At 34.3% G+C, this 15,016-nt stretch overlaps 1 protein-coding gene across 1 annotated transcript in view; it reads right to left on the reverse strand.

Moving 5' to 3' along the window:
- LOC127832084 (uncharacterized) overlaps positions 1–15,016 on the reverse strand; it is a 58,512-nt gene that overhangs the window by 9,490 nt on the left and 34,006 nt on the right. The window contains exons 5-11 of the mRNA XM_052357260.1: positions 14,222–14,325; positions 8,629–8,853; positions 6,692–6,822; positions 6,082–6,224; positions 5,312–5,396; positions 3,914–3,978; positions 2,010–2,114 (exon numbers count right to left, since the gene is read on the reverse strand). Coding sequence (XP_052213220.1) covers positions 2,010–2,114; positions 3,914–3,978; positions 5,312–5,396; positions 6,082–6,224; positions 6,692–6,822; positions 8,629–8,853; positions 14,222–14,325 — 858 coding nt within the window. The remainder of the gene's footprint in view (positions 1–2,009; positions 2,115–3,913; positions 3,979–5,311; positions 5,397–6,081; positions 6,225–6,691; positions 6,823–8,628; positions 8,854–14,221; positions 14,326–15,016) is intronic.

Consider the following 15,016-nt stretch of genomic DNA (forward strand, 5'->3'; position numbering starts at 1 on the left):
TTAAGACAGACATTTAGACAAAGTTACATGAAGATTGGGCATTAAATGTGACTTATACAGTGTTTACAAGCTTTTTCTTTTCTTTTTTTGACCTAGTGACCTAGTTTTTGACCCAGCATGATCCAGTTTCGAACTCGATCGAGATATCATTGGGACAAATCTTCTGACCAAGATTCATGAAGATCAGACAATAAATGTGGCCTCTAGGGTGTTTACGAACAAATGTGGACGGACGGACGACAGACAAAGGCCGGTCACAAAAGCTCACCTGAGCAATCAGGTGAGCTAAAAAAACATCCAACCTCGAATAACAATTAACACATAAATGATACTCACAACTACACTGTATTATTATGAAAACATTAATAATCAAAGGGGAGTAACTACTGTAAACTTAAATGCAATATTTAGAAGACATGTCTCACATGTTACACGACCTTAATTCATGATTGTTTAAAAGCCTTTTTATTATATAAATATAAGGAAAACTGCCCTGTCCCCCTGGCAACCATGTTTTTCAACGGACCAGAACCATTTTCAAACTTAACTCGCGTTTCTAGGAAACAAAAGTACTGGCAAAATTTCATGAAAATTGGGCCAAAAATGTGACTTCTAGAGTGTTCACATGTTTTCACTATATACATACAGAGAAAAATGCCCCGCCCACTAGTGGCTATTTTTTTTCACTGATCTGCACCATTTTCGAACTAGTCCGAGAAATCAATAAAACCAATGTTTTGAACAACTTTCATGATGATTGGGCAAAAATTGTGACTCCAAGAGTGTTTACAAGGTTTCTTAAAGCCAAAAAACTGGCGGCCATGTTTTTCAATGGACCGGAACCACTTTTGAACTCAACCAACATATCATTAAGACAAACATTTTGACAAAGTTACATGAAGATTGGGCATTAAATGTGACTTCTACAGTGTTTACAAGTTTTTTCTTTTTTTGACCTAGTGACCTAGTTTTTTACCCGGCACGACCCAGTTTCGAACTCGATCGAGATATCATTAGGACAAATCTTCTGACCAAGTTTCATGCAGATCGGACAATAAATGTGGCCTCTAGAGAGTTTACAAACAAATGTTAACGAACGGACGGACGACGGACAAAGACTGGTCACAAAAGCTCACCTGAGCAATCAGGTGAGCTCAAAATATAACAAATAAAAGGTAAAAATTCATGCCAACACCTGTTGTTATATTTATTAATGTGTTGCATCAATAAATGAATTTGCTGTGGCAATGAGCAACATGCATTATGTAATGCCATATAATTATTTTACTATTAAACAAGAGATGTGTTTGTCAGAAACACAGTGCCCCCTATTGCGCTGCTTTGAAGTCATACATTTGACCTTGAAGGATGACCTTGACCTTTCACCAATCAAAATGTGTAGCTCCACTAAAAGTAAGTAAGAGATTGAATGGAGAAAGGAAAAATATTTCTTTTAATTTTTGACCTTTGACCTTGAAGTCTTACCTTGACCTTTCACCACTCAAGATGTGCAGCTTCGAGAGATACACATGCATGCCAAATATGAAGTTGCTGTGTTCAATATTAAAAAAGTTATGATAAAACTTAAACGAAGGTTAAAGTTTTAGGAATGAAAAATACAATGATATTTGACCTTTGACCTTAAAGGATGACCTTGACCTTGACTTTTCACCACTCAAAATGAGCAGCTCCATGGGATACACATGCATGGTAAATATCAAGTTGCTATGTTCAATATTGCAAAAGTTCTCAAACTTTAACCAAGGTTAAAGTTTTGGGACAGAATGACAGACAGGACAAAAACAATTTAAACCCGATCTATTGATCCCAGGGTATAAAAATAATTTGTGGAATTTTCACACAACACCGGACAATTTTTTTGTGCTGACAGTTACATTCAAGTTTCAGATTGGAAAAAATTTGAAAAAGTTGCAACAGATGAATTTTCAATGTTTACAGTTATCATCAAGCTAAGTCTATCATTCTTCCACAAAGCATCTCATACTTACTAAGAACATTTCCAGAGAACTAACATCCGATCTACTGTCTGAGACTAAACCTCGTGTGACTATGCGGACATAGGCCGGTAAAGAACCGCTACCGACATCTCCAGTCTGAAAAAAAGCATGAAACTATCTTTAATATGTATGTTTAATATAGCAAGGTATTCAGTCAAGAACTCAATGACTACAAACAGTCACAGCATTTATATTCATTTGCATGAAGTTTCCTGGTTTTTCAAAAATTGACAGTCATGGACATAAAAATGCGTTGCTTTCTAATTATTGAAAAAAGAGAGGAATTTGTGACGCTCGTTTTCCATTGTGTTTGTGTAACTTACCTGAATCCACAAAATCAACAAAAAATTTTGTTCCACAAATAATTATGATTGTACAGTACGTAAATAAGAGTTCAAATTTGTGAAAAGAATATGTCCCTTAAAATGTCTAGGTTACATATTGAGATGATTATTATTCAAGTTACACAGCAGACAATATTAAATTGTCAAATTTCAGGCTGGTTATTGACTTGGCAGAAATTCAATGCCCAACAGCTATTTAATCAAGTTGATACAATTGTAATCAGGGCAGACAAAGTTAACCCATTTATGCCTAGTGGACTCTTCCATCCTTCGATATTGGATCAATTTATTTCCAAAATTCGGGATGTCTATTATATTTATTTCTATATTTAGAATATTTCTTACATAAATTCTTTTAAGCAAACAGCGCAGACCCTGATGAGACTCCGCATCATGTGGCGTCTCATCTGGGTCTTGGCTGTTTGCCAAGGCTATTTTTCTAGACGCTAGGCATAAATGGTTTAATTTGGAGAAAAGAAAATAATCAAGGGCCATAATTCTAAATATATTATACAATCAGGATGAATACTGAATTCATGAGATTATATACCCACAAACAAATCATGAAGTTTCATGATGATCCAATTTAAACTCTCTTAGTTAGAGAGCGGACATGGTTTCGGATTTCATCATCCGGATTGCATTGAAAGTACATGTTTGAGAAATTTACTGATCATTTATATTTTTCGGACAAGAACCTCTAAATTGTACACTTAGCGGATTAATACAATATCTGTACGCATATGACATCTGAGTTTAACTCATAATATTAAGTTGTTTAAATAAATATTTTGAAATATATGATGGTTTTCTTTGCAATTTGACACGACGCCACCGACAACTACCCGTCCTGCTATGGCACACTACAATATGACCAAATATTCATGATATAGGGCCAGAATAGTACTTCATGCAATTAGGATGGTTATCAAACTTTAACACGATAATAAGCGAAAATCATTAATGATCCAATATGAACCTTTGAGTTCGAGAGCGGACAATTTTAATTTGGCCATTTTAAAAAATAATTCAAGGGCCATAATTCAAAAGCACTATTAGCGATCTGGCTGATTATTGAACTTGGTCAAGATATTATAACTATAAACATTAACACGGAGTAACATGATGATCAGATGTAAATTGCTTGTGTTAGGGAGTGGACAAAGTTAATTTGGTGATCTTTCCATTATTAAGGGGCAATAATTCACTGTATAATAGTTCTTCCTACAACAAATATTGGAATGTTCCCCACACATTTCTATAGAATTTCTTGTGTCAACATGGCACGCATTTGAGGTTTTAAGGATATCCTTTTGGAAATCATACTTCTTTCATTTTCGATAAACATGAAAACTAGATTCTGATTGGTTGACCAGATTGTGATGAAATTCTACTGTGAAGCATATTATATTGTATGTGATTTTCAAAATATTATGTCTTCCACACCTTATTTCTTTTCCAAATAGTTCTAGCAATTAATGAGGTCAGAAAAATGTTTAACACTAAAATATTAAAAAACGTTTCTGCTCTAGTGGTATATAGATGTCTTACCAAACTTGGAAAAGCAGCACCCAAACTAAAACACAGTCCAATATCGCCCATGTCTTCTAGATATCCTGAAAAATACATCAACTCACTATATCATTCCAATCAGCAGCTTGAAAACAAGAAGGACATGGTGGTCCTGTTCGCTCACCTGAGTAGTATTGATATTAAACTTGAGTGCTAACAAGGTTTAACTATAGCCATATCAGGATAACTGCCAAACTAAACAGAATCATTTTCAAACTTGGCTCAGATATCATTTGATCAAATGTTCAGACCAAGTTTTATGAACATTGGCCCATACATTTTCTTTCTAGAGTGTTAACAAGGTTTCACTATAGCCAAGAAAATTTGCCCAGCCTCCCGGTGACCAAGTTTTTCAACAGATCGCAACCATTTTCAAACTCGGCCAAGATATCCTGAGAAAAATGTTCCTACAAAATTTCATGAAGATTGGAAAAAAGTGACTTCTACAGTGTTAACAAGATTTTACTTCAGCTATTATAGCCATAAAAGGAAAACTACCCCGCCCTTGGCAGCAATGTTTTTTAACGGATATGAACCAGTTTCAAACTCAGCCAAAATATGACCAAGTTTCATGAAGATTGGAAATTCTTATGTCCTCTAGAGTGTTCAGAAGGCTTTACTTTAGCTACTTTACCTAATATAATATATATTTATATCTTCTATATCTACTAAGGAAAACTGCCTTGCCCCCTGGTGGCTATGTTTTTCAATAGACCGCAACCATTTTCAAACTCGACCAAGGTATCTTTAGAACAAATGTTCGTATGAAGTTTCATGAAGATTACACTAAAAATGTGACTTCTACAGAATAAACAAGGTTTTACTTTAGCTTCTATAGCAAAATAAGGAAAAGTGCCCAGCCCTGGGCGTCCATGTTTTTTAATGGATCAGAACCATTTTCAAACTCAGTTGAGATATATTTAGAACAAATGTTCTGACCATGTTTCATGAAGATTGCATTAAAAATTAGACTTTTAGAGTGTTAACAAGATTTTACAATAGCCAGGTAAGTAAAAACTGCCCCGCCCCCTAGTGGCCATGTTTTTCAACGGACCAGAACCAATTTCCATCTCAGCCAAAATATAATTGTGATAAATGATCTGTCCAAGTTTTATGAAGATTGGACTCTAAAGTATTAACAAGGTAAATGTTGACGATGGAAGAGGCACGAGAGACAATTTACGACGGACAAAAGGTGATCACAAAATCTCACCGTGAGCTAATTAAGTGTACATACTGCCGTGCCTTAATTCCAGAATTATTGTCATTACCATGCTTTATATTTTGCATAAATTCTTGTTTTATTGGCCACAAGGGTTTATTCTTCCGTTCTCTGAAAAACAGCGCATACAATTTTTGCAAAGGCAAAAAACTCACCTCTGAGTATAAAATACCACATGTTGAAAAAGTCTTCATCTGCCTTTTCACTCACTATGACAATCTCATTGTCTTTCTTTGGAACCTACAATTAAAAGACTTACATTGTTTAACAGAAAAAACTTGATTGTTAAACAGAACAACTTACAATGTTGTACAGACAGACTTAACAAAAAGACTTACTTTGTTTAACAGAAAGACTTACATTGTTAAACAGAAATACTTGATTGTTTAACAGAAAGACTTAGATTGTTTAAACAAAAGACTTAGATTTTTGAGAGAAAGACTTAAATTGTTTAACAGAAAGACTTTGACTGTTTAACAAAAAGACCTACAGTGTTTAACACAAAGACTTACATTGTTTAACACAAAGACTAACATCTATTAACAGAAAGACTGAAAGACTTAAATTTCAGAACATAAAAACTAACATTGTTTAACATAAAGATTTACATTCTTGAACAGACATTACATTAAGCAAATCAAGCAAGCTCAAATTCGTTTATTGTTCCTCAAGACCAAGATAATATTACAACATTTATAAATATAAAATTTGAGCAAGCCTGGTTGAAAGTTCACCAGTTCTGGGTTGAAGGGCTTGTGCTGTTTGTGATCACTGGTTTAACATTAGTTTGTACAATTATTCATATCAAATATAGTCAAAATTAGCAGACCTATGTGGCAAACATTTTTCAGTGTTCTATTATGTTAATTTTTCTTTTTAAATCAAGGGGGTAATATTTAATTCCTACAAAATCATTAATACTTACGATATTAGCGAAAGCCACGGCTTTCCCGTATGTCACCGTTAGACCCAGGATAGAATGGAGTTCTATCAGATCATAGAAGAAGTTTCTATGCGGGAAGTCTTGGTTATATTGCAGGGCACCTTCCCTCCATAACTCCATTGTACCTGCATGACATGGTCATATTGAAGCCACGCTCTGAGAAAAGGGAGCTTAATGCATATGCGTAAAGAGGAGTCACAGATTAGCCTGTGCAGTCCATACAGGCTAATCATTAACAACACTTTCTACTTTTATGGAATGTTTCATTGAAAGGTAGTATTTTCTCAAAAAAAATACAGTTATTGCGGAAAGTGTCATCCCTGAATAGCCTGTGCTTTAGGCATAGGCTAATCTGGGATGACACTATGTACATTCATTCAGCCCTGTTCTTCCAGAGCAGGACTCGTTTCAAGTTTTGTTCCTATATGCCTTAACTGGGCTTTGCTTGACAAATTTCTGTTCTTTGCAATAATTTCTTGTCTATGAAATAAGAATTTAAATTTGAAGAAGATCTGATATAGAAGAAGTTTTTACTGACGAAACGAATGATGCATAAGAATGGTGAAAAACGCCCTGGTGTGCAGTTGCATACCTTGATAGCTCTCTCTATCCAAAAAGCTGTGGGTATGTGGATGTACCTGGCTTGCACCTGCCTTTGGAAACAGGTCCCAGACCATAGAAGGAAGGCTGTACTCCGGGTCTGACTTGTGTACCTGGGAAAACCTGTGTGAAATATGGGCCAAATATTAATATAAACATAATGAGAAAACATCAACAAAATACTAGTACACTGTCAAATGTTTTAATGGCAATTGTTTTGGTAAATAGATGTTACAATATTTGAAGGAATCTCATATTTGTGATCTTACTAGTGTATGGTGGCAAACATGTGAGGAGCATCAAGAAAATATATGGATAATATATAATTGCATAGCAAGTATGTTTTAAGTCCATTGAAAATCAATAAAAACATTTTAATATTTAAGAATAAGAAATAAGGTATTTTAAATATAACCACAAAAAGCGATTGGTGGTCATTATGGGTATGTATGCTATCATTAATTAGATTTATCAGTGCCTGTAACTTGACCATAAATTACACGAAAGAATAAATCACGTGATGGAAAAAAGGTAAAGCCTGAACAAACACTATTGGCTAAACTGTCCAATGACAGCCTTGTCACTGCATTTACAAGATGCACTGTCACGTCATGTGATGTATTCATGGGCATATTGGAACTATTTTGTTTTGTTAAAATGGGGGATTTAAATAAAAATGTTTGTTATCAATACTATTGGATTACTTTATGAAAATAAGGTTTATAATGAGGGCTTGTGGATAACAGTGTCAGACGATTCACTATTGCGATAAAAGCTGCGGGAACACCATGGCCATATTCACTATTCTATCTCACGGGTATTTGTCTATATTACCGTACCAAACATTACGCTTTTCCTCAAGGACTTTGAGCATAACAGTGCCATTGTGCCTTAATTTCCTTGTTGCTGCTAAAACCCCAAATCAGATTAATGCAGCTCATTAATGTTAATAAGCACCTGACATTACAAAACATGAGTCCATAGGGCAAATATGCCCCCCCACATTATACATTTTTGTCTTAAAAGTATACTTCTGTCAATAAAACAAGCTTTGACCTCTATATGTGACCTTTCATATAATTAGACTGTTGACACATGACACACTCAGTCTCCACATGGTCGTCACCTGTGGAAAGCTATCATAAAATTGCATGATGTATGACACAGTGCCAAATTATTTTATAATTAATCAACATACGGCAAAGTCATGTCAGAGACAGGAATTTCCAAACTGTTTTATTTCCAAATTTTACCCTTGCCAAACTCTGTATCGTCTACTGGCATTAGGCTGGTTATTGTACTTGGCCCCAATGTTATGCTAATTAACATTTTCAGAGAGTATGGTGAAAATCAGATGGAAACTTCTTCAGTTACAAAGCAGAAATCATCAAAGAGCAATATTTTAGAAATTTAAGGGCCATCACTCCTAAGTGCCTGATAACATTTGGCTGGTTATTGTTCTTGGCCCCAATTTTATGCTTATTAATATTTTCAGAAAGTTTGGTGATGGTCAGATGAAAGCTGGGTTAGAGAGTAGCATCCCCAAATGGTGGACAGACTGACAGAAAAATATTGCGGGAACTATACGCCTCGATTTCTGGGCAGAAAAAATCAATAACAACCACCACACACAATGGGAGGACGATGCCACTTACTTAGAAAAGGCCTATTTAAAAATGAGCCTTGCTCTGGGAAAACAGGGCTTAATTCATCCACAGAGGCTTATCAGGGACAACACTTCTATTGTATTTTTCGTTCAAAAGAAGTCTCATCTTTGGGGAAAAAACTTGTTTGGGCAGAAAGTGGCGTCCCTGATGAACCTATGCAAACTGCACAGCCTTATATGGGCTACACTTAAAACACATGCATTAAGTCCCATTTTCCCAAATTGAGGCAAATATGATAGATTTTGCATATAACTATGCTTGCCATTGGGTCATTGTGTCCATCAGGTCAATAAATTCTGCTTTTGTCCAGTTAACAGCGTGATGAGATTTGAAGTTCACCAGACCATGCCATCGGTCAAGCTTAAATGCATTGGATGCTGTGTAGGAATACGTTGATTCTATTCGTCCATTTTTTTCCGATGCTGTATAGTCTCTGTACTTACAGAAATCACAGTCTGATTTGGTCTTGTTCAGTAACTCTTCAATACTGAAATGGTAAAAACACAGCGATTTGTTTCCTTCTTTATAAAGTACTGGAAAACAGCACTTTCCCAATTAGAAAAAAAATCCAATTACTGTAAAAAATATTCCCAGTTGAAGGTTTCCATATAAGTAAAATGCACGATTTGTTTAGTTTCCCTATGCAGCTCTATGGATTGAACCTAAGTTAATATATAATATTGACAACTTGACAACACTTAGTTATCAATTTTAAAGTATTTGGGAACAAAAAATCTAATACACTAATTTCTCAATATGAAAACTTTACAACACAAATTTTCCCAATTTCAGGGTTTTTCGTGCTTATTTTTCCCAATTGGGCTGGTACCGGTACTTTTCCCAATTGGGCTAAAACAATCGCTGAAACACATACAAACATTTCAAGCAATATTAATAATGAGGTTTCCAATGTATAAACAATACAAAAACAACACATAAAGTAAAGGGCACTCTTTTATAATATACATCTAAATATATTTTTTTTCACTATAACTCACAAACACATTTGTATTAATATATTTTTTATGACTGTTTATCGGAAAATTTACAGAAATTTGTAGCATAGGAACAGAGAGGGACTAATTCACATATGTTTTGTCATTTTGATATAGAATCTAACCGGTGAGTAATTAAATTTCTTTCTATTACTAAACTATAATATCTTGAATATCTAAAACAAATGTCAGGAAAGCTCAATCTCGCATTTTAAAAGGGCAGGGTCAAAATGGCACCTGAGTGCCCAGGGTCATATCATCTCTGAGGCATATTTTCAGTATAACATGTGCTACACATGTATATATTTCATACAACATGTATTTTCATTAAAAAAGTTTGTTTCTATAATTTAGAAAACTAAAACTAGTTTCATCGTGTAAATTTGATTAATTGATTGAAACTTAAAATAATATTTTCTGTATAATAATGTGATTCGATCAAAACAAGGGCATGGTGAAGGTCCAAGGGGACAAGAAAGAATTTTTAAAAGGCAGAGCTCATTTACATTATTTTTATTCAGGGCTGTTATTTTGCTTGTTTGGATAAAGTGTGCACATTCTTGTCCGAATCTATGACAATTATGCTTAATGATCATTTAGCCAAACAATTAACAAGTCCCTTTTAAGTCATAAAGATTTATATATAGCAACTTATCATAACCATATTGGCCAATAACATTGATAAAACAAAAATTATTTTATTCTATCACAATAGGATAAATAGAGAACAACATATTTTTGTAATACATCATGAAAGATAGAGAATAAAATGACGGCCAGGCTTACCTTGTCATTGTTTAATTCCTCCCAAACCTGATCTACTACCAGGCTTACCTTGCCATTGTTTAATTCCTCCCAAACCTGATCTACTACCAGGCTTACCTTGCCATTGTTTAATTCCTCCCAAACCTGATCTACTACCAGGCTTACCTTGTCATTGTTTAATTCCTCCCAAACCTGATCTACTACCAGGCTTACCTTGTCATTGTTTAATTCCTGCCAAACCTGATCTACTACCAGGCTTACCTTGCCATTGTTTAATTCCTCAAAAACCTGATCTACTACACAACCATAGGGCAGTCACCAGTTATTTTGTATACAACTAATCAACCATTTTTAAAGAGATAATAAAATATAAACGCTTCAACTCTGCATTTTTTATTGGAAATGAAAATGTTATATAACATTTTATGTATAACTCATGACGTTTTAAGCATACCCAAGTCATATTTGTAAAATGGGTTCTTTAGTGTTTTATTGCTATTCTGAGTATTGTGACAAACCTTCATAGTTGACTCGGAGTATTGTGACAAACCTTCATACTGTGAAACCATTATTTATCGTCAGGCATTAATTTTCATAAATTTCGTCAGTCGACCGATCGGCGAATTTAAGATCCTAACGAACAATCATGCTCTATGTTTGAACAAAAACAAACACTAAGTTGAACAATATTTTAAAACTTTACCGTAGACATGAGGCATTAAATTCCAACAATAGTCCATGCACACATTCACTGCTGTTTCGTAATCAAGATTAATCCGGTTTTGACACAAAGGGATGTAGATTACACAAGGTACTTAACTGACACGTTACACTTCTTTAAAACGCGTGTGCAGTACAGCTGTATCGAATGCGTTGACTTCGTTTATGTAGAATGGTAATGAATTAGCGCTAATTGTTTATAACTTTATTACCCATTAGGTGCATTGTGTTTTTCAGGGGTGTTGCATATTAGCCATCACGCAGCGAATGCCGATGAAAGACAATAAACCAAATGAAAAGATGACGATGTGTGATCAACATGCGTATTTATCACAAATTAATAAAAAATATTTTAATTGCTGTTTGTTGTTTGGTTGTTTGCGTTTAACCACACTTATTACTATTCTAAATGTATCAATTTATTTATTTTTAAATTATTGACATAATTGATTTATATACCGGTAGTTTACTTTTTAAGAACAAACACACACATAGAGTTTATAATTTTAATGTTGATATCAAAATAAAAAAAGCATTTTATTTGAAAACAAAACACTTAACAAACTGAAACCTCTTTCGTATAACATAAACAGTTTTAAAACGGTATTGACAGCATTTTAATAAACATCATACCAACTAGAATTACGATTGTTATCAGTATGGCAATTATAATAATAGAAAAAGACTAATGGGCAATTGGCTTCGTTGTTACTAACACTCGTTAACGGTTATTCGATCGCACTTGTCCGCTAATCATAACAATGAACGTGTGAATGGCATACATTAAGAGGGTCCATTACTGTCCCTTGATAACAAAAGACTAGTTATTTGGCAAGTGACAAACAGGCCCCACCTCCTGCAGTGATTCTCAAGTGTGTTCCCGCATTCGTACGATTTACGCAACTGCGATTGGTCGCGAATATGTATTACACACAAATCATATATTGCCTAACGCATTTTTTTTTAATTCAAAATCAGAAATCGGCGAATTTAAGTGCTGACAAAATCATCATTTTTATAAAAATGACGAAATTTTGTGCTTTCGAAAATAAATGGTTTCACAGTAGTTGACTCTGAGTATTATGACAAACCTTCATAGTTGACTCTGAGTAATATGACAAACCTTCATAGTTGACTCTTGAGTATTATGACAAACCTTCATAGTTGACTCTGAGTTATATGACAAACCTTCATAATTGACTCTGAGTTTTATGACAAACCTTCATAATTGACTCTGAGTTTCATGACAAACCTTCATAGTTGACTCTGAGTAATATGACAAACCTTCATAGTTGACTCTGGATATTATGACAAACCTTCATAGTTTACTCTGAGTAATATGAAAAACCTTCAAAGTTGACATTGAGTAATATGAAAAACCTTCATAGTTTACTCTGAGTATTATGACATACTTTCATAGTTGACTCTGAGTATTATGACATACCTTCATAGTTGACTCTGAGTATTATGACATACTTTCATAGTTGACTCTGAGTATTATGACATACCTTCATAGTTGACTCTGAGTATTATGACATACCTTCATAGTTGACTCTGAGTATTATGACATACTTTCATAGTTGACTTTGAGTATTATGACATACCTTCATAGTTGACTCTGAGTATTATGACATACTTTCATAGTTGACTCTGAGTATTATGACATACTTTCATAGTTGACTCTGAGTATTATGACATACTTTCATAGTTGACTCTGAGTATTATGACATACTTTCATAGTTGACTCTGAGTATTATGACATACTTTCATAGTTGACTCTGAGTATTATGACATACTTTCATAGTTGACTCTGAGTATTATGACATACCTTCATAATTGACTCTGAGTATTATGACATACTTTCATAGTTGACTCTGAGTATTATGACATACTTTCATAGTTGACTCTGAGTATTATGACATACTTTCATAGTTGACTCTGAGTATTATGACATACTTTCATAGTTGACTCTGAGTATTATGACATACTTTCATAGTTGACTCTGAGTATTATGACATACTTTCATAGTTGACTCTGAGTATTATGACATACCTTCATAGTTGACTCTGAGTATTATGACATACCTTCATAGTTGACTCTGAGTAATATGAAAAACCTTCATAATTGATTCCTAGCAATATGACAAACCTTCATAATTGATTCCAAGCAATATGTTGCATCTCCAAACATTGAGCGATTCAAACACCTAGCAATTATTTAAGGCAACTTTGTATCAGGTCAATATCAGTTAAAAACTGTTATCATTTCAGAAGCTAATATTTTGCTATCATACCGATAGCAAAATATTAGCTTCCGAAATGAGAACGGTTTTTAAACTATGATGCTCAGGACATCTCTTTGCTCTGTTAATGAGAAGTTTTTTGTGTTCTATATTCCATAGCTATATGGGAATTACTGAGTTCACCCATTTATGCCTAGCAGCTAGCGTCTAGAAAAAAGGCCTTGGCAAACAGCGTAGGCCTTGATGAGACGCCGCATGATGCGACGTCTTATCAGGGTCTGTGCTGTTTGCTTAAAGAAATTTCTGTAAGAAATATTCTAAATATAGAAATAAATATACTAGACATCTTTAATTTTGGCAATAAATTGATCCAATTTAGAAGGATGGGAGAGTCCAATAGGTATAAATGGGCTAATCTTAGAGACTAAGCAGGGAAACCCTTTGATCACACAAGGTACAGGAAGGGGAGGAAAACCACTACCAGTATAGGGACATTCTCTAATAATTCGGTAAATACAATGATTTTCTTGATCAAATACTTATTATTTTTGTTTTAAAGAGCCTTTTCACGTTTTGGTAAATTGACCAAATTAAAAAAAGTTGTTTCAGATTTCGGTTTTGCTATAATATTTGTGAGGAAAAAGTTATACTGAACATTGACCATGCTCTAAAATATCCATTAAATGCATATGTTGACGATTTGAAAACCAGAAAATTATAAAGCTTTGCAACGCGAAACGATTGAATAATTAGGAAAGTTCTGTTGTTGTTGTTATATTATGTGAAACTACGAGGATTGCTCATATAAAGTTCAAAATACACCCTCTCATAGTATGAGCATGGATGGCCAAGTGGTCTAGGCGGAAGATTTTTTACTCCAGGACTCCAAGCAAGGGTCAATGGTCAATGAGCCCAGTAGAGGGTTACTTATTTTCTTTTTTTTATAAATTGTATTCTTGTTTTTTTTTACTGGATATTTTTAGGTCCAATGTTAAAATTTATCAATATAAAGCATTTAATGACAAACCTTAATACATGCCAAAATCTGTGAAAAGGACCCTTTAGTGAAAACTGTAACCTTTTGTCCTAAAGATTGTTCTATAGCAAGGGTGATAAAGAACATCTAGACTCACTATTTCCGCAGCGGAATATCTGGTTCGGAGACTGGTCGTTTATTTCTTAACGGATTGAACGCATTTTCTTCCATTGTATACAAATTACGAATCAGTAATACTTCCTGAAAAATATCAAAACATAGTAAAAACGTAAGGAAGACATTTTGTTATTTGTTTTGACAATTTGTTATGTAAATTTGCGCAAGGGCTCTTGAAAAACAATAATTCCTTAATTATTTAAGCCACTATTTCAATGTAAAATTTCAGTTATATCATAATTACAGCTTGTGAAAATAAAAGTTGTGGCATATGGGAGGGTATTCATTACTTTTCACAAAGGTGTTATCAAGTTGTGTTTACAAGTTTAGGAAGACTGATCTTGTCCATAGGTACAAACAATGTTGACCGATTTTATCTACAAACAATATTGAATTATACGAAAAACAACTGATTTGAAAGGATTTTTTGTGTATGACCTTTGTTCATACCCACAGATACATGTGAGTTTTTCTGATATCAAGCCAATTCCAGAGAAAGTCTATCGGAATCTGACCTCAATTTGTTTATTTTACCGCATATGTTTATTGGACTAAATGAGCCTTGTTCTGAGAAAACTGGGCTAAATGCATGTGCGCAAAGTGTCGTACCAGATAAGCCTGTGCAGTCCGCACAGGCTAATCAGGGATGACACTTTCCGCCTAAACTTGATTTTCGGTAGGGAGGGACTTCCTTGAAACTAAAAATACCATAAAGCGGAAAGTGTTGTTCCTGATTAGCCTGTGCGGACTGCACAGGATAATTTGGGACGACACT

Source organism: Dreissena polymorpha, chromosome 5 (assembly GCF_020536995.1).
Source record: "Dreissena polymorpha isolate Duluth1 chromosome 5, UMN_Dpol_1.0, whole genome shotgun sequence".
NCBI classification, from domain to species: domain Eukaryota; kingdom Metazoa; phylum Mollusca; class Bivalvia; order Myida; family Dreissenidae; genus Dreissena; species Dreissena polymorpha.